Raw genomic sequence first — 23,196 nt, forward strand, 5'->3', positions numbered from 1 at the left:
CATGAATAGTTTTTTTTAGAGTTCTCAGATCTGCAGTCGTGTGTTTTTGTTTCCCTTGGATAAAAAAAACTCGATAGAAACCTGATCACAAATCTTAAACATGTTTTATAAAATCAGCATTTCTTTGTTACATGGTTTCATGATTTCTATTCAGGCAGACGGACAGAACTCTGGACAACAAGCCTGTGGAGAAATTGTTGCTACAGGCTAACTCGTAGAGACTGAACAGTTTTTAACATCTGAACACATTGCTGGAGGTTTCTGAGGTGCTTGTCTGTTTTGGGGGGAAGATGCCGGTCTCCAGTTCTCAGAAAGGAAAGCCTGGGAGGCTGAAACGGAGCACAGCTGCAGAGCTCTCAGCACATTATGTCTGTGAAGTTATAAAGCAGGTCAGAGGACTATTCATCCACAGAGTAATGAAAACTGCTCAGGCCTCCAGTCCAGCAGGGGGCAGCAGCCAGTTCAGACTCAACTGACCTGCAGCAGGTCATATGCTCCTCCATTTACCACCTCGTGTTTGTCCTCTGCCTGCAAACAGACAGACAGGCTGCTTCTAACACTGCTTTGTGCTTCATTATCTCAGGACTAACTGTGATGCGACTCACCACATCAGCAGGTTCAGATTCATACATCGGGTTACAGATGCTTCGACTGCAGTTTGGAGGAAGAGCTTCTTCCTCCCTGTCCTCCTCCTGTCAGACCAATCACAGCCACAGTCTCACTGATGCACAGACAGACCAACACAAAACATACAGAGTAGCACAAAGTGGAACGTTCTGACCTTGAAGTAGTAGAACTGGAAGGGTTTGGTGCTGTGGGTGTAGAAGTGGTACCCAACAAAGATGGCTGCAGCCACCAGAACAATCAGCAGCACAACTCCAACTCCCATCCCAGCGTTGTGTGCCACATGCATCTGCAGAGCCAATCAGAGCCCAGGTCAGAGGTCAGATAATGCAACTCTGATTAGGAATGTAGAAGGGTTTGAATGATGAGTGCAGATGAAAAATTCTTCATCATTCACCTCGTGGTGTGGGGGCGGGGCCTTCAGTGGTGCTTGAAGAACATGTATAAGCCCGTTTGAAGCCACAATGTCAGAGTCGGTGACGAAGCGGTTGTTGATGTATCGGTAGGACTGAGGACAGAGGGACAGTCTCAATGCTGATCATGTGCATTTATTGACTGTTTGTCTGCTGAAATGTGAGTAAGAGTCTGACCAGAGCAGATGGGTCGACCAGGTCTGCGACTCCGAGAACAGTCAGACTGCCGACATGAGTTCTGAGTCGACTGCCATTCTTCAGCTGGCTGAGCGGAAGAGCCTGACCATCTGACAGGTGGAACTCGATGTCCCGCTGAGACAGAGTCTGTAGAGCCACATTAGTGAGGACAGGTCAACACACACAGTAATACACAAGACACACACAGAGGTGTGTGACTCACCTGGTTGTCAGGCATGCCGCTGTTGTCTGGAACAAACAGAGTGGACTGGACTGTCAGGTTAGTGAGACGCTTCACAAACTGTCTTCCTGACTCAGACACCTGAGAGTAGTTCAGGATTTGCTGCAGAATGAAAAAGGAGAAAACAAATTACACTGAAGCAATATATTTTGATGTTTTCTCAGTTTTTTGAAGTTTGTCATTCATCAGACTCACTGTGAGAAAGTTGGAGAAGGTTGCTGTGGATGTGAGGACCTGCAGCAGGTTTCCTGTGCAGCTAAACCCATTTCCAATATAACCTGGTTTACACTCGCACTTCACCTCTGAAACATGCAGAAAATGCCACACAAACAATTAAACCTCAGCAATCTGTTTAGCCTGGGATTATCGGTAAACATTATATACTGAGGCCATGTTTCACCTCACCGAGCACCAGCAACGTTCAATTCAGTTTCATTGATATAGCATCGTTTACAGTCAGAATCGTCCCGAGGAGCTTCACAGAGATGCAGAGTCTAAACCCCAAGCAAGCACATTAAGGCAAATGGTGTCAGGAAAAACTCCACTTTAACAGGAAGAAACCTTGAGCAGGACCCTGCTCATAAGGGGGAGCCCATCTGCTAATGGTGTGCAGGGTAAAGGAGGAGCCAGTGAAGAGAAGCTAAAACAGGAGAGATATGATCCCTTGAGTCTTAGCAATGTTACGGAGGTGAAAGAAGGCGGTCTTAGAGACCTGTTTAATATGAGGGATAAACCACATGATCAAAGATAACTCTGAGGTTCCTCATAGTCAGACTGGAGGCAAAAGTAATTCCATCCAGAGAGAGAACGTTATCAGATAATCTAGATCTGAGATGTTTGGGTCCAAAAACCTGTTTTAACAGTAAAACATCGAGGGTCATCCAGTCCTTTATGTCCTTTAGACACGTCCTTTATGTCCTTTAGACATGCTTGTAGTCTGACTAGCGGCTCTGTTTCTTCAGGCTTCATGGATAAATACAGCTGGGTATCATCAGCAAAACAATGAAAGGGGACAACAGTGGCGCAGTGGTATAGCAGGGTTGTCTAGTAACCAGTCACCAGTCACCCTAGCCTGTGGCGCGCCTTGCTAGTCATTGTATGACACTGCTTGGCAGCAGCCGTAAAGAATTTCCCTCTGGGATTAATACAGTATCTAAAAAAAGAAAAAAAAAAAAAAGAAAGTTTATGCTGTGTCTCTGGATGATGTTTCCTAGAGGTTGTTGAGGGTGAACAGGATCGGTCCGAGCACTGAACCCTGTGGAACACTCTGATTAACCCTTGTACGTGAGGAGGAAACATCATTAACATGAACAAAGTGAATCTATCAGATAAATATGATTTAAACCAGCGCAGTGCTGTTCCTGTAATCCTAATCTCATGTTCTATTCTGCATGGTAAGATGCTGTGATCTATGGTGTCAAGTCCAAGTTCTGATGCCAGCTAACCAATTATTTGCAGTTATTATTAATTTTTCCCAGTGTTTTGCCAAATGTGCATGAAGGCTGACCCCGGATTTACACCGGCCCCGTAATGGACGCGTAATGTAAGTGCAGAGACAGCCCCTTCCATTTTAGTCAATGGGTGATTTCACACCAGACGCATAGCAGCAGGCTTCAGAAACTTCTCTACGCACTCCTCCATGACACAGGCTCACCGATTCCATTTTTGAGCTGTGTCGTGCCTAAGATGCATCAATTTACACCAACCAGATCGAGCAGACACAAAATAAAACACTGTCAGTAAACTCTCCCTCATTTAACTTCGCAACCGGCAGAGAAACACAGCCACGTATGAGGAGAGATTCATTTTGTCATGACATTTTATCCAGGATGATACTGGACAAACTTACCCTTCATTCGGTAGCAAAAGGTGTCCCAGGTCTCACTCGGGTCTTTGCGAGTGCCGTAGTCCACAATACCCACATGTCCGAAACCACAGTTGGGGTTGGAGTAGGTGGTGGGGTAAGCAACGCGGGCCTGGTCCAACCAGCCAGCAGCACACATGTTTAACCCGCCCTGCAGAGGAACCCACAGCCAGAAGACAGCAGGTTTAATCAGAACAAGCTGACCAGCAGACTGAGAAAGTCCTGTGCTGTGTTCACTGACCTGCTGGGCATAGGACAGCTGACTGTATGTAGCAAGGCTGCCTCCCTCTGCAGAGCATGCCTGCTGGGCCTCAGTGAAGTTCAGTTTGTACTGACCTTTAGGGGAACGGTAGTGGAAGACGCCAAGTGTCACATCTGCTCACACACAAGAACACACACACAGATAAATATATGTCAATGGAACCTGTAGACAGTAATGTCCTTAAACTATTAAAATGTCTCTTCTGCAACAGGCTCTGCAGCCATCAAGCAAAGGTTAATGGTCAAACCTTCGAAATGGAGGTCGGTACATTTAGCGTCTTGGTGACACTGCCCGTTGTCCTGGAGACAGCGGCTGATTGGCAGCTGTTTGACTTCACAGGTCACTCCATCTCCAATGTAACCATCTTTGCAGCTGCACCTCCTCTTTCCCTGTCAACACACACAAGGTTACTTTAAGTCACATCTCTTTATGGAAACATAAAGATCTGCCGGAGCCGTTCTTACCGGAGCCGTCATGGTGCAGGTGGAATGTTCATGGCAGCCTCCGTTGTCTCCAGAGGTACAGGGATCGATGGGCAGACAGGTGAACCCGTCTCCAGAGTGGCCTTTAGGACAGGTGCAGCTCACCTTTTCTCCTTTCTGAGAACATTTGGCAACTTTTGCACAACCACCATTCCAGAACTGACACATGTCCACCACTGCAGAGACACACACACACATCCTGACTGAACAGAGCGCTTCACAGTCTGTCTGACCCTCACATATCCAACATACATCTCACCCATAACGCACTGTTGTCACACAATACGAGGATCTCTGAGGAAATACAGCCTAGGTGTGTGTCATCTGCTCAGTTTGAAACCTGTCTTTATGAAGAATCAAGTTCTGCATATGGAGGGCTCCAGGTATGATTACTCACCTGTGCAGGTAAACCCATCTCCCTCAAAAAATGGCTGACACACACAGGTGTTGTTTTCGTTGCAGACAGCTTTTGGAGAACAGGGTGGAGAGCAGTGAAACACCTCAGCTGGAATGAGACACACACCCAGAATGATAAGAGAACCTTTAACATGTTAGCTACGGGTTAGTGATGTCACTGAGACTTTGACATCAGCTGTTATGTGTTGTAGTCGAACTCACTTTGCTGAACGTCACACCGCTGTCCCGTCCATCCGACATCACAGAAGCATGAACCTGTACCTTTATGTCCATCATCACATGATGCATGCTCTGAGCAGTTACAGGCTGGAAAAAAAAACAGTCAGCTGAGCACACCTGCAGAAGTCAGACGTCACAGAGGAAACTGAGCCTGCAGCTCACCTTTACAGGTGGCTCCAAAGAACCCCTCACTGCACATCTCACAGGCTGTGCCCCTGAAACCTGCCTCACAGGTACAGGTACCGTTACCAAGGTGACCATCATCACATTTACCATGGTTACTGCAGGTAGAGTGGACCCCCCCAGGACAGACTGGACAGAGAGAGAGAGAGAGAGAGCGCCATTCATCAACAGCTGATCAGTGTTAGCTTCCTTCACTGTAGGACACACACACCCTAACCCACATACTCTGATGCTGTCAGAGCCATTTAAAATCATTTTAACATTAAACTTTCAGAAACTTTCACAAAGACTTATTTGGTCCAAGTGAGCCTAAGAGTAAGACTTCATAAACTGTTGGCTAAATACCAAAAAAGTTGCTAAATGAGGTCTGACTTACCCAGACAGTCCCGTCCGTAGTAACCATGACAACACTTTGGCTGCCAGAAGTTGACAGTGCAGATGGTGCGACAGCCGGAATTTTTAGAGACATATATGGTGGGCAGATCACATTTCTGAACCTCCTGAACAGCAGACAACACACAGACAGTCAGACGCGCGCACACACACAGGCTTCCTGAATCTGTAAACACAAACTTTAACGTGTGTGCCAGCAGACAGCGACCTTCTGTTTGGATCCTTTGGGGCATTGGGAGGCTGACACGCTGCATATCCCACAGTTCATCTACCACAGAAGAAAACGTTTACATGGCTCTGTTCAATACTGCTTTCTGATTTGTGGCCAGACAGTCCTAGACCATCACGTGAACGTGGCGATGAGTCCACCTCACCTGTAACTCAAGGATTTACCTGAAGATCAAATTTTGTCTGTTCATCGCAGCGTCCACCGAGGCTGGGTGGAGTCAGCAAGCAGTCAATCCCGTAGGCGAGCCCAGTTTTAAAGGCCAGGTGCCTCTGAATGATCCGGCACTTTCCATCATTGATGAAGACTTCTCCCTGACCAAAATGAAGAGCAATCATTTACTGATGGCCCCCTTTCATTAGGGCCCACAAAATATGCGAGAGCCCTATTGTAATGCAAGGAATTATGATCGCTTTTTGTTTTTGCCATACGTACAATGTTGTCTGTCCCACCACAGGAGAAGGAGAGTGATGAACCTTGCAGAGTCCGAGCTGAGTCCAGATAGATCAGTTCTTCAGCATAAACCTGAAATTACAAAAAGAACAGTTAAACTAGGAGCATCGGCTCTTCCTCCGTCAGCAGGTTAAAATGTCCTGGTCTCACCTTCTGGCTCAGTAAAATGTGGTACTTCAGGTACTCCAGCAGCTGTGGTCGATTGTGCTGGTGAAACAGGAAGTCCTTCTGTTCCTGAGGCAGAGCTGCCATGGCGTCATCTGATGGCAGGAAGACTGTCACCGGCTGGTATATCCTATCATTCACCAGGTCCATCACACCAGTGTCCTGAAACATCGATGACATCATCACATGTTACACCTCCCAGGAGAAATGGTCCTCATTGTGGACGAATGGGGACTCCTGAGTGTTAGAGATGACTTCACCGTGCCTCGAGTAGTTTGTAGAAGGTTTGGTAACCATGACGTTCGGCCACATCAGTCAGATTCATCTCTTCTGAATCCTGCAGAAGTGAAAGGAGTTTGATGATTTATTGAGAGTGAAACTACCTGATCCTGTAAATTATGCTACTTACAAGCAGAGAGTTCTCTTTGCCCATGTCAGCAGGGTACAGGATCCGGCTGATTTTATGGATGATCCCGTTGATGCTGACATCATCACTCTCAGTTACATTTGCATCGTTGATGGAGATCATGCCCTGAAATTATAAACGTCACATCATTGAAACATCTGAACAATTATTTAAAGACCTGACAGCCAAAAAGCTTCCAATGTGAGTGACCATTCAGATATCTATTAAATCCCTTTGAATGAACCCTGACTCTTGTCTCTGATTGGTCACCTGGCTGGAACTGGTGGCCAGGACAAGTCCAGACAAAGCAGTCAGGTTTCGGGGTCGGCTGAGGTCAGCGGGCAGCAAAGTGTGACACATCACAACGTGGTTGCGCAGAATGCTGGAGTATTGTTCTCTGTGTCCTACCATCTGTTTGATCTGAAAGGAGAAATTATCTCATCAGACAGATCTTTGGTCACATGGATTTATTGTCCTGCTGCTGTCAGAGACAGATTATAAACAGATCAGTTTGTTGAGGACAAGCCTCTGAGAACGTCTGACCTTGGGTGACATCTCTGCTTTGAAAGCCTTAGAGTTTGGAACAAAGACGGTGAACGGACCACGAGCTTTTAGGGAAATCTCTGCCATCTGAAACCAGAGTTCACCTCAGTTACTGTGTTTCTACCTGCAGGGGGTGACAGACTGAAACATCACTCACCATCAGAGCAAAGTAGAAGTTCGTCATGCCCTTTGTCCTCATTTCCTGTGAAGAGTCAGAAGTCTGTTAAAGAAGGCCTGCTCTGGCAGACCAGCTGCTGTATTGTTGTGGGAGGTTTCTGAGGCTTACCCTGTCCACGGTGCCTTTACAGCTAAGACCATCTCCCATGAAATTTCTGAGGCACGTGCAGTTTCGGGTGCCAGGACCAGTCATGTTGCACCTGGCATACTGGTGACAGCCGCCATTTTTCTGGAAACATCAGCAGCAGGTGTGTGTGACACATGTACTACACGGTGTCCAACAATGATCGACCGAATGCTAAAACTGGACACACACCTTCAAACACAAGTTGGTCATCTTGCAGTACTGTCCATCACCTGAGTACCCGTTACTACAGACACAGGAAGTCTGCAGAGATTAAAAATCCACATTAAACAAGCTCCACTGTCAGCAGAATCTGCACTGAGTAAAACATCTATTTTACTTTGTTCGGTCCAACATGGATGCAGTCTGCGTTGGTATGGCAGCCTCCGCCCCCCTCCAGACAGGGATTGATCTCTGTGAAGAAACAGAAAAGTCCTGCAACACTGAGACACATCTCACAACCTTTTTATCACGCAGCATGTCATCTCATCAGTTTAGCGGATTACCGTACCGACACACACGAGGCCATCACCGGAGTAGCCGCTGTTACAGATGCAGTCTCTCCTGCCAGGACGCGTCCTCTTACAGACTGCATACAGACTGCAGCCGCCATTATTCATCGAACACAGGTCTATAGCTGCACACACAAAACCAACATATTCAGTGTTTGACTCAGTTTGTTCCCGTGAGGAGCACAAAGATGTCCGAGTCCTCCGCAGGCCTCATCTTACCCTGACAGGACGTTCCATTTCCTTCAAATCCAGCAGCACAGAGACACTGAGGGCTGGACGGTCCGATCACACAGCTAGCAGATAAACAGCACATTAACAGAAGAATACAGGTGGCGCTACAGCACACCGAGCCTGACAGACGTGTGTGTTGACTCACTTTGCACTGGAGTGACATTTAACCGAGCCGCACAGTTCATCAGCTTTGGATTCAATCTCTGCAAAGACAAAGACACCAGCCTAACAACTTGACATGACGATGTTTGAAAGAGGTTTTATCAACTAATTCTAAAATACCAATTTCTCATCATGAAATTGTTTGTTTTCATACTTTCATCGCAGCGGATGCCTCTCCAGCCGACATCACACTCACACGTCCCATCTCCATTAAGGCCGCCGTTGCAGTGTCCGTTGTCACAATGACAGTCTACAGAGATCCAAAGGACAGGAGGGTGAGGGTGGACACAGCCACAGGTCACCGGAGGTTTCCTGTTGGAGGTGTACTCACCTTGATCACAGTGAATTCCATATTTGTCTCTATGGCAGGTTTCACAGGCAGTTCCATTGAAGCCTTTGTTACACTGACACACTCCAGACCCGCTCGTCCTGTCCAAACACACTCCGTTGCCAAAGCAGGGCTGACCCTTTGGACCAGGACACGGCTCACAATGTTCCCCAAAAAAACCGGCACAACACTGATGCATCTGAAAATCAACAGAATCGTGTCATGACTGCTTTTAGGTGGACGTTTGTTTCCAGTATGAGAGACGTACAATGTTTTTGTGTAGGCAGGTGGCTCTGCAACCGATGGTATGCCGCTCATCTTCAAACACTCGGGTTAACATGCATTTCTTCGACCTCACTGATTTCTGCAGAGAAGACATGTGGTCAACACTCAGCAGTATGCTGAAGCTAACACTCTGTGTAAGCATCAATGCTGTGTGAGCTCTTACATCTGGAACGGTGTCATTAGGGCAGACTTTGTTTTGGTGGAACAAACAGTCGACACACTTTCCCTTCAGAGAAAAAGGAAGAAGTTCAGATTCATCAACCCTTAGCTTTGATTAGTCTGTGACAGGCAGCCGAGGACTCACTGGGACTTTCTCATATGAGACTTTGTCACAGCGATTCCTGATGATCTGCAGCACGGCCGACAGGCCGTGAATCACACCTTTTCCGCTCAGGATGTTGGATGAGTTTATCTGAGCGTCGTTCACAAACAACTAGATGAGAAACAGAAAGATACTGATCAGATAATCATGAGATCAGATCTGAGCAGTATTCAGTATTGATCAGTCTTTCAGACCTTTCCATCTCGTGGGAAGATGCCGAGCTGGAATGAGAACCCGAGCAGCGTCTCTTTGTATCCTCCAGGTTGAAGGTCCGTCTTCAAGAGACGCTCTGACAGCACCACGTGGTAACGGGTCGTATTCACATCCTGTTAATAACAAAATGAAATCAGGATGATTCTTTCAAGTCAGGTAAAAGGGTTCACTTTAAGTTCAGCAGCAAGGCACTTGGACCTGTTCTGAAGACTGTTCATTCAAGCAGCTTCATCAGATTTAACTGTCTGGCTTCCTGGACTCCTCTTTCAAACCACCTGTCCTCTCTGTCTAAGAACATTGTTCTCCAATGCAGCTTCCATCCATTCCCAGGAAGCTTCACTCCAAGTCACATGTTCAAAGCCAGAACCATGGACTGTCCACCTGCCCGCCCACCACAGCCTCTCATTGTGGTTAGACACAGCAGACACAGTCAGTCAGACCAGCACAGGTCAGTATGGAGACATTTAGAGTCTCACATAGACACCCCCCCTCGCCACCCCACCCCATCCCATCGAGCTCCACCACATATAAACCATGTTTCCCACCGAGCTGATGGAGCTGATGGAGGAGCAGAGACACGTCTTCAAGAGGACTCTACAGGTCCAGATGCTCAAACCTATGAATGAAGGTGACCTGGATGACTGGGAACCTTCATCATCACTTCACTTTAAGTGTGTTTGAACTTATGAACTCTTTAACTTTGAAACTAGTTTGTTGTAATGCCTACCAGGGCCGGGGTAGCCACGTTCTGTAGGTACTCAGTGATGGCGGCGTCCGTCGGGGCAAACACCGTGAACTCATCAGCCTGTTCGATCTGATTTGTCAGGTTGTAATCCTGAGAAAAGCACAAGTGTGAACACACACCTCAAATGTAGGAACAGATGAGTGTGAGTGTGTGTGCTCATACAATGAGATATGATCTGAACAGTGAGAACTCTGGCCTCAGAGCGAGTGTCGCCAGCAGCCCCTCACTCAGCTTCCTCTCAGGAATCAAAACCTGGAGTCAGACACAGTCAGACAGTCAGTGACACAGACACTCAGGCTGAGCTGTTAGCTTTTGATCAGTCTGTACCTTATCAATGACATGAATCAGCCCGTTTGTAGCAGCTATGTTTGAAGTGGTGATGGTCGCTCCGCCAACAGCTGTAATCTGAACAAACACAGACAACAGGTGAAAAGACGCACCAGCGCTGAGACTCAAACATGTCTCACAGATCGTTTTATTAACAATCATCAGATAAAGGCTGTTCCATACTCCGCGAGACAAAGAGCGGAGAACGCGCTCCACGGGTGGTAAGAGATAAAAAAAAGGTCTTTTCCGCACTGAGGTACCATACTCCGCGAGACGCGTGTGTACAGAACTCCTCATACGACCCGCCCACTAAACTATAAGGAAAGACTTTACTGAGTTTTTTTAACACACCACAAGGACTTGTGCCAGAGACAAAAAATGACGTCATTTTGTGGGCGTAACGTCTGCACGGGGGAAAAATGTCTTTGTCTCGCGGAGTATGGATCCAGCTTAATCCTGATGACCTCCTCTGAGGATTTACCTCATTGCTTGTTAAAACAGGAAGTGTTGCTGAGAGAAGGGATGTCACAGCGGACATGTTGCTCAGGCTGGACAGTGGACAGTAACCAGGGATCATGTGATTCCTGTCAGAGATGAGACAGACAGCAGCTGATACACAAAGCTCCAACAAACACAAAGAGCTCCTGAAAGTGAGAGGCGTGCTGGAACCTGATGAGACTCGGCAGGTTTCCCTTTAAAGTCCAGAAACTTGTGTCATCTGAAGACATTTTAGTGATGGCCGCGGAGGACGGAACCAGGAGGGTGATGTTCTGATTTGACAAAGTTTGAGACAGACCAGACTCCTGAGAGAGGGGACACAGAGACAGAGGGAGAGACAGAGGGGACACAGAGACAGAGGAAGAGACAGATGAGACACAGACACAGGGGTAGAGACAGAGGTGACACAGAGACAGGGGGAGAGACAGAGGGACAGACAGAGGAGACACAGAGGCAGGGTGAGAGACAGAGGGGAGACAGAGGAAGAGACAGAGGAGACAGACACAGGGGGAGAGACAGAGGAGACACAGAGACAGAGGGAGAGCCAGAGGGAACACAGAGACACAGACTGTTTATGTCCACAGTTTGAATTTAAGCTGTTGTTGTCAATGATGGTGTTGTGATGAAGCAAACATGGTGGATGTGTGGAGACTCACAGTGGTCCATCTGAAGAAGTCGGAGGCTTCAGGCAGAGCCAGCAGCTCCTGAACGAAAAACCCAGAGTCAGACCGAGGCAGAGTGTAAAGGACTGAATCTGAGTGAAGGGTCTCACCTGATCCACTGTACCGTAACAGATGTGTCCATTTCCAACATATCCGTCCTCACAGACACACGTCCACTGGGCGGACAGCAGGCGGCAGCTGGCCTGAGAAAATACTTGCATTAGATTGAAAATCATCTGAAAACGCTCTGTGACTTCCTGTCTTTGGTGAGTTGGTGCCACTCTACCGTCCTTATAGCAGAATGTGTGTGTGACTGACCAGGTAGTGACAGCCTCCCTTTGCAGTCACACACTGATTAACCGCCTCACAGTCCTGCCCGTCTCCTTTGTATCCTGGCTTACAGCTGCAGTCACTCTGAACAGAGAGAAGGACACACAGTCAGAGAGGCGTCAGCAGGTTTTACGGTTGGTGTTTCTGTCGTCACCTGTCCGGGTCCAACGTAGATGCAGGTGGCGTTGGGATGGCAGCCTCCATTGCCGAGACCATCACAGTTGTTGATTGGTTGGCACTCGTCACCGTCCTCTCTCCACCCGCTGAGACACTGACAGGAGTGAGATCCAGGACCCGTCTTTATACATTTGGCCTGCAGGGGGCAGACAAGAGCACAGTGAAGCACAGTGACACCAGAGAGGAAGCGGCCAGTCAGAGGTGTGACTCACATTCACACTGCAGCCTCCTCTGAGAGGCAGAGCACACAGGTCTGACTCCACACAGGTGATACCATCGCCCTGAAATCCAGGTCTACACACACACCTGAAAACACAGCAGATACCAGATGAGGCCTCGGCCTGTTACTGACAGCAGGCCAGCAGCTGACAGCTCACTACTTTCATCAAGAGAGAGCTCAGTTGATATGAGCCTTTAAAGGGTTAAAGTGAAGAAGTGTGTGATCATAAAGGTAAAGCAGCATGCAGGTGTGCTCGCCTGGTTGTTCCCTGGCTGAAATCGCAGTCAGCATGAGCATGACAGAACTGAGTGGCAGGGCCGCAGGCCGCCGTTTGACGGTCACAGAACCGACCCGTGTAACCCGTCTGACAGGAGTCTACTTTACAGCGGCCGTCTGACTCTGGACGGTTGTCACATTGTCCGTGGATGCAGGGACAGGCTGTGGACACACAGGTGAGGTTACATCCACCACACAACACACACCGGCCTGTGGGACATCACAGCTCAGACTTACTTCTGTCACAGTTTGGTCCGTACTTGTTGGGGGATGAGCAGTACTGACATCGAGAGCCTCTGAAGTTCGCCTCACAGATACACGACCCATTTCCACCGATTCCCTCCAAACACTGAGCACCAGAAGAGACAGAAACACCTTCAGACATGAACCACACAGCTGATTTAATGAGTCTAAACGCTCCATTTCTCCTGCAGGACTTTGGTTTAATGACTCTGAAACCTCCTGAAGTTTATTCAGCAAAGAACATGAAATTTAAAGAGATTCAAAGAGGCAGGCAGAGGGCTGACCTGGCCGTGTCCAGAGCAGGGCGTCTGGTATCCACCAGGACAAGGTCTGCAGTCTGAACCATAGAAACCTTTACAGCAGGCTGGAGTCTGAACAAACACACACAAATTTCACACTGACTGCTGTTACTGAAAGCCCCTTAAGGAATGGATGTGGGTCAGTGAATGCTGTCAGTTGTTCTTTGTACCGTCACAAGTGTGTAGCACTGTGCTGAGCAGCCTTTTGCTGGTAATTGAACGGGCGGAGAACTAATCATGACACTGTAAACACATCCAGAGGTGCCCTGATCAGAAGAGAAAGGCGGGTCAAACATTGAATCAGACTAAAGGCTGTTCCATACTCCACGAGAACAGAGAACAGAGAACTCGCTCCACGGGTAGTAAGAGTAAAAAAAAAAGTTATTTTCGGCACGGAGGTACCATCCTCCGCGAGACGTGTGTGTGCAGAACCCCTTATACGGCCCTCCTACGCAGCGCACGTCACACACAAAAGGTTGACATGCAATTGTATTGCAAATTGTGAGCACAGTCGTGGTTACCTGGCCTAACGAGCTGATAATGTTCAGGGAAGAGGGCGCACAGCATGACAATAGATAGAAGATCAGTGTAGCTGACTGTAGCAGACCTCTGGTCTGTGTGAGTTTAATTCTGTGAACGTGTGGATTGACTGTCTGCAATAATACATCCCGTCTCCCGGTGTTCAATGTGCGCGAGCCACTGTAACACCGTGATCATTACTGGGAATAATTTTTATCGCCACCTTGTGGACAGACACTCTCCTCTGTGCGCCGTGTTTCTCCTTCCAGGAGCTGTTTGCCAGCTGCTCATCTACACTGTCCATCGTCGCTGTACTTTCTCCTTCTGTCTGTGTGTTCTGCACATGAAGCCCTTGCGCTTCTCCACATTCATCACGCCCACAATAAATTCCGACCAATCACAGCATGGTTGACGCACAGCCTTGAGAGAAAAAGTTCTGCCCGGACCCTGTGCACGAGATCGCTGCACAACGGGCGGTCCGAGATAAAAAAACGACGTCATCTTGTGGGCGTAACGTCTGCAGGGGGGAGGGAGATCTCTGTTCTCGCGGAGTATGGATCCAGCTTAACAGAGAAAACCCACAGAGTAAGATGTCTTACCGTAAAAATCCCAGAGGAGCACTGAGACAGCTTGACTTTAGAACAGCTGACACACGGGCCCTGAAACGAAAACACTGTGACCACACAGAGGAAAGACTTCCTCTTCACCTCACCCACACCCTGTAAGGTGGAGGACAAGCGGATCCTACAGAGTGTCGCTCTGCTGAAGGGACCGACTCACCTTGATGATCTTGGTCTTGTTGATGTCACACCTGTGAGGTAGGACAGGCTCAATGGAGGGTGGAGTCAAAACTCCATCCAACACATACAGGCGTCCATTTTTAGCCTCCACATCTGCCTCCAGCACTGCTGCTCCATTAACCAAAATCTGACCCTGAAAACAGCAGAGAAAAATGACACTGCTGAGGTTTACTGGGGACTGTGGACTGTGGGGACGGCAGGACGACAGACTTACACTTTCTGTCACATTGATTGTCAGCATCTGTTTGGCCATCGTCACAATTCTGGTGGTGGACACCATGTTATAGACCCCCAACTTGAAGACAGCAGCCATGGTCAGAGGAAGCAAGATAAGAGGGCATTCAGAGTATCAGAGTCAGGGTGCTGTACTCACTGCAGTGGACGGAACGATGTGGTTCCTGAGAAGCTCCACCAGTTTCTTGTGTCCCTGAAGGTTCACAGTAAACAGTGACTTACAGTTCTGGTAAAAAAGGTCAGCCACAGACATGTGTTCTTACCTCAGCACTGCTGAGGTACTGGAAGTGTCCTTCTGTCATCGAATCAAACGCTGCACCGACAGGAGCATAGACGGTGATCGGACCAGGAAGGTCCATGACAGAGGCCAGCTCTGCTTTCTGCAGACACACAAAACATCAGTATGTTTGCAAAGACACAGCTGTCGTTTAGCTAAAGGTCTGCAGCACGTGGGCTGTTCAAACGTTCCACTGTATGACACGAAGAGATCTGTACCTCCAACAAAGACTTAAACCTCTCAAATTTGCCATAGTCAGAAATGATCTTCATGAGGTTCTCCTGTGGACACACAACAAAGACTGATGTGGAATCATTGATGGATGATAGGACATGTGGGACAGAAATCCTCTGTCTGTCTTCACCTCTGTGTTGCTCTCCACAGTGGGTGAGACACTGTCCATCAGCCGGTTGATGATGTGAATCATCCCGTTGGAAGCAACGATGTCAGACTGGACGATCACACCTTTCCTCCTGCTGCCATGGATACGAATCTTAGCTTGAGAGTCCTGAAGAAACATAAAGATGATGTGAAGATAGAAAAGAAGCCAAACACATTTATGTGGGCAGAGATTTGAAGAAATGAAAAGACATTTCTAAATCTTTTATTCCATCTTGTGATGACTGAGGTGGTCCTCTCACCCCCTCTGATGTGTCTGTCTCTGCTGATTTCCCCGTTAGAGTGTAGAAGATGTCAGTTTTCTTCAGAGTATTAAACGGCATCACGCCGGCAACCAGGTGCATCTTACACAGGTATTTAGCCTTTGACAGGTCGGCTGTCAGAGTTTTCACCTGCCAAAAACACACAGACTTGAAACCTGAAGATTTTTTTATGATCATTTCAACCCTGGACTTTTAAGGAACGTATGTTTGTTTCTGAAATGAAGCCTCCACTTGAGGCGAAGCAGGCCTTTGTACTACACAGCTGCTGCAGAGCTGATCAGCAGCTTTAACTCTCACCGAAGTTCCCCTGAAGCCTTTATTGATTGGAACAAACACAGTGAACGGACCCAGATTCTGCAGCGGCCACAGCAGAGACCCTGAAAAACACAAAGCAGCGTTAATGCTGCAGCTCTGTCTGGATGTGCTGAACGGAGTTCTGCTCTTCACATGAAGTCATCCTCGTACCGAACAGAGAGATGGCGTTGCTTAGCTGACCGCTCCACTGTCCTCCCGGCTCTGTGTTCAGGTCAGTCAGACGCTGCATGATGTTACCATAACAGATTTTACCGTTGCCAAGGAAACCTGGCAGACAGGTGCACCTGAGGGACAGAGGGACAGGTGAATCCACCTGGTGCTTGGACATGGTGTGAATGTTCACAAGCGATGACTGACTCGACCCTTCCTGGTCCCAGCATCGTGCAGTTGGCGTTTTTGTGGCAGGAATCTGGTCGACAGGCATCTGTCAGGCTGCAGGCTCCGTCTGACAGACCGCCAAATGCAGGAAGACACTCGCAGTGAGACTGTACCAAACACATCAGGGACGCAGATGCATCATTAAAGTACCACCGCTGAGCCATTCAGTATAGACACAGCATTAAACTTCACATTAAACACATCCTGAATCAACATCTCCCTGAAGACGGTTTTTGGATGCTGCCTCTGGTCCTGCCTGTGTATCAGCATACCTTCCCTGGTCTGTCGTAGACACAGCGAGTTGAGTCAGCAGAACAGCCTCCGTGTTTCGTTTGACATGGATTGACAGGGACACACACCCGCCCGTCTCCACTGTAGCCCTCATGGCAGGCACACAGGTGCTGGTTTGGACCGGTGTGGACACAAGAGGCATGGATGTGACAGATCTGCTGGAGACATGGATTTATGGCTGTGAGGGAACAGAAAAGAAAACCTGAGTGCTGGAACCAAAATTTTTGTTCCTACATTAGTGCAGCGATTGTGGCTGCTGCATCATTTCCATGACTGGAGTGGTTGTGTGTCAATGTTTGTTATTTAAACTCACACAAACACTGAGCTCCTGACGTCTGGTAGCCTGGCAGACACTGACAAACCAACTGTCCCGTCAGAGCCTCCTCCATACAGCGAGAGGTCTGTGGACAGCTGAGAGACGCACACTCAGGGAGCTCTGAAACACAGAGCACAGAACATCAGAGCACAGAACAGCACAGGTGGAGTTACCCATCACTAAAAAAGCCTAACATCACAGTGACTGACCTTGATCACAGGAGGACCCTTTGTATCCAGAAAAACAGGTGCACCGGCCGTCACCTCTTAGTCCAGAATCACACAGGCCGTGGACACATGAGCACACTGCAAACAGACACACACACAATACACTCTGTCTGACCACTGAGCTGGTGTGTGTGTGTGTGTATGTGATCTGATATTACCTGAGCTGCAGGTGGGGCCGTACTGACCAGGTGCACAGTCCTCACAGGCAGTTCCTGCAAAGCCCGCCTGAACCATACACACAGACAGACAGAGAGTTACAAGATTTAAGGGGATTCTAAAGGCTTTTTCAGAAGATGTGTGTGTGATGTCACCTGGCAGCTGCAGGTCCCGTTCCCTCCCAGGCCATCTGAGCAGACTCCTCGGCCGCTGCAGGGTGTGTCAGCCTGATCAGGACACTCTGAAACATGTGGTTGAAGATTTTTGGTCATCAAGCTAATTTTTAATCCAAAAGCTGGAAGCGTGGCAGCTGAACTCTCCTTAAAGACACTTCCCTGCTCTGAAATATCTTCAAGGAACTCTAACATGTCCAGACGTCCCAGTAAGATATTGAACGTGGTCTCTTTGGAACAGCTCAGTGAGAACATGAAGCTGAGGCTTTGTGCAGCGTTGTTTTTACATTTTCCCTCCCTGCACTTCCTTCCTGGTTCTCATCCCTCTGTTATCTTCTTCCTCTGCCCCTCTCTTATCCCTCTGTGTCATCACTTCACCAACGGTCTCTGTTTCCCCTTTTCTTTCTCTTGCTGGACAAACTCACATTTAAAACCAGATCATCACAACATGACAGACTTACAGAGGCAGGAAGAGCTGCTGCTCTGAATCTCCAAGAACAGATTTTTCCACACAACACAAGCTTATTTAAATCCTCTTTTTATTGATCCTAATCATATTCTCCCTGAACTTTTTCTGACTACTTTTATTGTGAAACCACACACTTTGTGGCCTCAGAGATCAGGTCAGGAAGTGGAGCACTGTGGCAGCAGATCCAAAGCACCTCATGTCTCTGAGACACTGTGACTGTCAGCATTTCTGCCCTGCTGACAGAGGGTCTGAGGAAGGAAGTCCTGAGTCCTGCAGGATGATCCACATCCTGGATGATCCACATCCTGCAGGACTCCACATCCTGCAGGACTCCACATGTGACAGGAGCCACCTGGAAGTCCACTGTGCCTCTCGGTTTCTGTGCAGAGTCTCTATGATGCAGGCAGCACCTGCAAGTTACTCTCAGCTAGCTCCAAACCTCTGAATTGTCTTAAATTCCAGGTGGTTCTGGTGCCATGACCTTTCCTGCAGCACCACCAACAGATCAAAAACAAACATCATCATGTGATCTTTTCATGCGAGGTCTCTGTACTAACCGATACAGTCTGGACCCCAGAAACCAGGACAGCAGCTCTTAACGTCCTCCTCTCTGTAGCACTCAAAGGAGCAGCCACTGATGGCTAACTTCATGCTAGCAGTCCTGACGTAGTACCTGTAGGTCACATGGTCAGAGGTCTCTGTGTGAAGGGTTAACTTAAAGGATTCAAGGAACATTATTGTCTCTGTCTGTGTGTGTCTGTGTGTGTGTGTGGCTCACTTGCAGTCTGTTGTGGTGGATCGGGGTGTCTGCTTGTATCCTGCTGGACAGGGAATCAACATGCTGATCGAGCAGGAGTGACAGGCCGTCCGGGTCGTCAGCATCGTGGAGTTGGAGCAAAAGTTCTTCCAGAAACAAACAGAAACATTTAACATGAAGACATGATTATCACACCGTGTCAGCAAGGGGTTAACGTTTGCATAAAGCAGGCTGGTAGTTTTTGATGTTCAGACAGACATAGACCTAAAGCTCTGTCCTGCAAACAAACTGCGACTTTTCTGCAGAGCGTGGACAGGAAGTGTGTCTAATAGCTGCCGTGGATATCTGCTCCATCAGCTCCACCCAGGAAACACTCACACACAGCAGATAACTGAAACGCTGATCCAGATTCATATCAGTGAAATGTCTGCATGTAGAACCAGAAAGCTCCTGAGCAGGTCTGTGTCATCATGTCCAGACCTGCAGGCCCTCAGTGACCAACATGATTGACTGGTTGGAACAGAATCAATCATCTGTGGTTTCTGCATCATATTTTGTGTTTGTATTAAATATTGATTAATGAAAAGCTACAGAGGATGTGGTGGAGAGTGATTGAATCATTGTGCAACAATCCATGGCCCCCTCCAGGGGCCATGTGCCTCACTAATCCATAAGAGTTATCAGTATCCTCTGTGAAGATCAATGCTGCAGCTGATAACTACCTACTGAACTTTTCATTGATCTGCTGATTGTTGCACAATGATTCAATCACTAATAAGAAAAAGTCAGTTTTAACAAACAGCTGCAGGTAACAGCTGATGAGGCGGTGCTGACATCATCAGTGAGCAGCTCGCTCCGAGAGAATGGAATGGTCATACCTGTCGGGATGCAGCCTCCGCTTCATGCACCAGCAGCACCATCACCACAGGAACGAGCAGCAGCCGCGCTCTGTGACGGAGCTCCATGTCTTCTGTCGTCTGTCCCGTCCCATCCGACTCTTTTCAGCACCTCCTCCTCCTCCTGTTCACACTGAGCCCTCCTCCTCCTCATGTGTTTCCTGAAAAACTCAAACTGCTGAGTCTGTTTCTGAACACTGACGTTTAACACTGACCAGCTCAAAGGAAAGAACGGAATAAATTCATACAGAGATTTTAACCCAGAAAAATGAATATTCCCACAGAAGAAGTGTTCAGTAACAACTCTTTAATCAGCAAAATAAACTCCAGTTACTCAAATCCACTTGTCAGACATTCAGCACTGTCGTTACTAATTATGATAATTCAATCAGAAATAATTCAGTGCAGCGTAACAACTGAACTCCTCCAACAGGAGCTGACTGTGACCCCCCCCCCCCCCCAGACCCTTTCCTGGAAGACCACGTTCAGTTAAAATTGCAGGAAATCCTGGGCTGTAAATAACAGTCTGTCTTTGTTTTCCTGAAACTTTCTGCTCCATCATCACTTTGACACACACACACACACACCTGCGCCCCTTTGTGAGGACTCTCACTGACTCAGCAAGACAAGAGGCGGACTGCACACCACTCACAGTGATCCTCGTACACACACACACACATATATAACTGCTCACTTTTTCTAATGTTTGTTGTTTGTTTGTTGTATGTTGGTAACCACTGACCAAGCTACCATGGTGAATATAAAACAGCGCCACCTGCAGCTGAGCAGAGGAAACAACAAACCTTATGGTTAGTGGACAACTGCTGTATCACAGCTGCCCTAAGAAACAAACAAACAACAACCACCAGAGTAAACAACCTTGAATGGATCTGACAGACACATAAACAGACCTTTTAATTCACCACACAGTGAGGAAATGTGCCCCCTGCTGGTTGCTTTCTGGAGTGAACTGTTCAGCACTCTTTGTTTTTGTTTGACTGAACGAAAACACAATATTTAAATTTGTACGCAAACAATCTGTTTCATTTTAAAACAAAAAAACATTTCATCGTTTGTGTTGTCTCTGTGTTGTTTGTTTTGTTTGTGTTGTCTTTTGTGTTGTTTTTTTTCTCTGTGTCGTCTTTGTGTCGTTTGTTTTGTCGTCTCTTCACTGAACCCGAACACACTCATGAGTGCAGGTCTAAGTGAAGATGCAGGTCCTGATGATGAACTAACCACTGACGTGGATCATTCTGACTTATTGGTGGATTGATCTCATTGGTTGATGATGTGATGTCATTTACAGGTGTGCATGTCGTTCATGCTCTCGCAGCGTCGGCAGCGGACGTAGCAGCACCAGACGAACTTGCACTCGCAGCGCTGCACGTGTCTCACCACATGCGTGTTGTATCCACGGCCGCAGCACAGCAAGTTGCAGCCGTCCGGCCCCGTGGACGTGCGGCTACAGCGGCGCCCTCTGGTGCCCGTGACGCCCCGCTGTCGGTCCTCCAGGCAGTAGTTTGGAGATTTGTTGAGGAAGATGAGCTGATGTTTGTCGACCAGCAGGCGGTGTTGATCCTTCCTCCCCATCTTCCTCTTCGATCGGTCCGAGACCTGAACACTGTGCTCATATCGGTCCTTCAGGTAGGCGCCGACATGCTCAAAGGCCGCCATCGTCCTCCAGCACGTCTTTACTGCACAGGAGCCGGAGACTCCGTGACAGCGGCAGTCTGTGGACATGGTCCTCTCGATGGCCTGTAGACACACATGTGTTCTGTTAATTCTTTATGTTAGCATGGTGTCATTAGCATGCTAATCCTGAGCAGTGATTGGCTGCTGCAGACATTCACCTGCCGCCCGGCCTCTCTGTTGTGCTGGTTCATGGTGCTTAGCGTGTGCCCCCCTCGGCTGGCCGATATGTTTTTTACCACGCTGTCCATGAACTTGCGGCTGAACCAGGTCCCGTACTGAATGTGGTCTGAGCAACCGCCCCACTGCCAGCCCTCTACCGGCGAGCCGCCACCTCGCAGCCTAGTGTCGCAGCCGCAGTCTGTCGTGTTTCCCTGACTGCAGGAGCGCGTGACGGCGTGGACTAGACCAGCTGCCATGACTGCGTGGATGAACGCCGTTTCTTTGGTTCCTGCAGGACAAGCGTGAGGTCGGAGAAAAACAAATCACTTTAGCTGTTTTCACCGGATTCTTCTAACAGCATGTTTACTCACATACTCCAGAGCCTTTCAGGTACAAACCCTAAAAATATACTAATACAGCTGAAGGTAGCTGTGTGTGTAAGTGTGTTCAGCTCTTTCAGCTGCGTTCAGTGCTTCACCTTAGCTGACGGTCTCTGCTACACATGAAGTGGACTGAAGGTCGGTCACTTCTCAATTCAGAATTTACACTGTAAAGTATGGCAAGCCATTCATATCACATTTCCGCCATACTTTAAACGGCGTTTTTTACATCGTACGCCGCAGAAAACGCCGTTTTCACGTCATACGCTGTATGGCGTTTTCACAGTTCTACGTTGTACACCGTACGGCGTTTTCCAAACGGCCACTCATAACGCCGTACGGCGTTTTCTAATATTCTAATGATCTCCGCCCCATAACCACTGCAGTTTACTCTTTATCAGCCTATCGGCAGAGAAGAAGGTCAGACCACACTAATTCATCACCGATCTCCTGTGCCAGAAAGGATAGCTTCGGTCTGGATCATAGAAGACTATATATAAGCCTGGATAATACACAGCCATCAGGTTTCATGAAAGAATTAAAGCTGCAAGCAGCATTGTGGGCCCTCGCGCACCTTGCGATCCGCGGGGTCATCGCATTCTTCTCTCCCATGCTCTCGTCTCCTATACTCTCCTGTGCTATGCTCTCCTCCTCCCATTTCCACAGATATACAACAAACACATGTTTACAACCAAACTTTCCTGCTACCAGTAGGTGGCGCTATGACCGTATCATCCTATTAGCATATATATCTGTTCAGACTCGGGGCTATAGCAGTACTGTAAGATTTTGTCCACATTGCATAAAGTATATGGGTAGTACTGCATAAAACACAGCGAGTTCCTTTGTAATGGCGAATGGTCAACTTTGAGGCCGCTCCCCCGCCACACGGTAATACTTTTGAAAGAGTTTTGGAATGCGTCTATTCCCTATGGTGTCCTGAGTGGACACAGTGAATTTCAGCTCAATTGCAAGAAGTATGTGAGCCGTGAAAAGTTTTGAAGCAGGGTCACAAATAGGCAAAAAATGGCCACAAAAGTCAAAATGGCGGACTTCCTGTTTGGTTTGGAGGGGGGGTCCAAGAGACTTTTTTGTGCATCTTGGGGTGATACACATGTGTGCTAATTCTCATGATCCTGTGTCAAACTGGCCAGCGGGGCTACGCATTAGGGCAATAAATACAGTGAGCTCCTTTGTAATGGCGAATGGTCAACTTTGAGGCCACGCCCCCACCCCACTGTCAGACTTTTGTAAGAGTTTTTGAATGCGTCTATTCCCTATGGTGTCCTGAGTTGA

General features: G+C 48.0%; 2 protein-coding genes across 3 annotated transcripts; both read right to left on the reverse strand.

The window, feature by feature from the left end:
• Positions 1-85: 85 nt before the first annotated feature.
• stab2 (stabilin 2) lies at positions 86-19,781 on the reverse strand. Of its 2 annotated transcripts, XM_028398324.1 has the most exons (70): positions 19,652-19,781; positions 18,795-18,919; positions 18,574-18,689; positions 17,530-17,615; positions 17,377-17,443; positions 17,201-17,296; positions 16,989-17,111; positions 16,657-16,853; positions 16,364-16,491; positions 16,157-16,290; positions 15,989-16,068; positions 15,671-15,820; positions 15,394-15,537; positions 15,248-15,310; positions 15,016-15,132; positions 14,892-14,945; positions 14,733-14,813; positions 14,499-14,651; positions 14,318-14,377; positions 13,370-13,465; positions 13,185-13,271; positions 12,895-13,006; positions 12,639-12,819; positions 12,374-12,467; positions 12,139-12,297; positions 11,973-12,068; positions 11,765-11,857; positions 11,649-11,696; positions 11,164-11,297; positions 10,976-11,078; positions 10,495-10,572; positions 10,330-10,419; positions 10,150-10,257; positions 9,404-9,535; positions 9,192-9,320; positions 9,051-9,113; positions 8,871-8,966; positions 8,606-8,801; positions 8,429-8,524; positions 8,258-8,315; positions 8,101-8,174; positions 7,881-8,006; positions 7,710-7,783; positions 7,562-7,633; positions 7,355-7,474; positions 7,226-7,270; positions 7,069-7,155; positions 6,796-6,945; positions 6,529-6,651; positions 6,385-6,456; positions 6,105-6,281; positions 5,937-6,026; positions 5,669-5,815; positions 5,484-5,543; positions 5,259-5,382; positions 4,862-5,011; positions 4,682-4,786; positions 4,461-4,568; positions 4,046-4,239; positions 3,829-3,970; positions 3,561-3,694; positions 3,305-3,470; positions 1,651-1,757; positions 1,438-1,557; positions 1,215-1,361; positions 1,022-1,132; positions 782-913; positions 606-692; positions 478-528; positions 86-370 (listed from the first exon to the last, which is right to left on the reverse strand). In XM_028398324.1, exons 1-70 carry the CDS (start codon positions 19,736-19,738, stop codon positions 365-367), a joined length of 7,611 nt encoding a protein of 2,536 aa, XP_028254125.1. In that variant the 5' UTR covers positions 19,739-19,781; the 3' UTR covers positions 86-364. The 2 variants fall into 2 exon arrangements, with proteins under 2 accessions (XP_028254125.1, XP_028254124.1); XM_028398323.1 differs by having other exon boundaries at positions 86-528.
• Positions 19,782-20,245: 464 nt separating this feature from the next.
• Positions 20,246-22,182, reverse strand: LOC114429598 (protein Wnt-16-like). Its single transcript, XM_028398325.1, has 2 exons — positions 21,520-22,182; positions 20,246-21,424 (listed from the first exon to the last, which is right to left on the reverse strand). The coding sequence occupies exons 1-2, from the start codon at positions 21,775-21,777 to the stop codon at positions 20,966-20,968; spliced, it is 717 nt and encodes a 238-aa protein (XP_028254126.1). The 5' UTR covers positions 21,778-22,182; the 3' UTR covers positions 20,246-20,965.
• Between the last annotated feature and the right edge of the window lie 1,014 nt (positions 22,183-23,196).

This window comes from Parambassis ranga, unplaced genomic scaffold (assembly GCF_900634625.1).
Source record: "Parambassis ranga unplaced genomic scaffold, fParRan2.1 scaffold_167_arrow_ctg1, whole genome shotgun sequence".
Classification (NCBI taxonomy): Eukaryota; Metazoa; Chordata; class Actinopteri; family Ambassidae; genus Parambassis; species Parambassis ranga.

Bases quoted from the DNA above. Each gene is read 5' to 3' on its own strand.
- LOC114429598 (XM_028398325.1), bottom strand. From the start codon at position 21,777: ATGGCAGCTGGTCTAGTCCACGCCGTCACGCGCTCCTGCAGTCAGGGA. The intron at 21,425-21,519 runs GTGAATGTCTGC...GTGTGTCTACAG, and splicing joins ACAGAGAGGCCGGGCGGCAG to GCCATCGAGAGGACCATGTC.
- stab2 (XM_028398323.1), bottom strand. From the start codon at position 19,738: ATGGAGCTCCGTCACAGAGCGCGGCTGCTGCTCGTTCCTGTGGTGATG. The intron at 17,616-18,573 runs GTTAGTACAGAG...CACATGTTTCAG, and splicing joins CTGGGGTCCAGACTGTATCG to AGTGTCCTGATCAGGCTGAC. The intron at 17,444-17,529 runs GTGACATCACAC...TGTATGGTTCAG, and splicing joins ACGGGACCTGCAGCTGCCAG to GCGGGCTTTGCAGGAACTGC.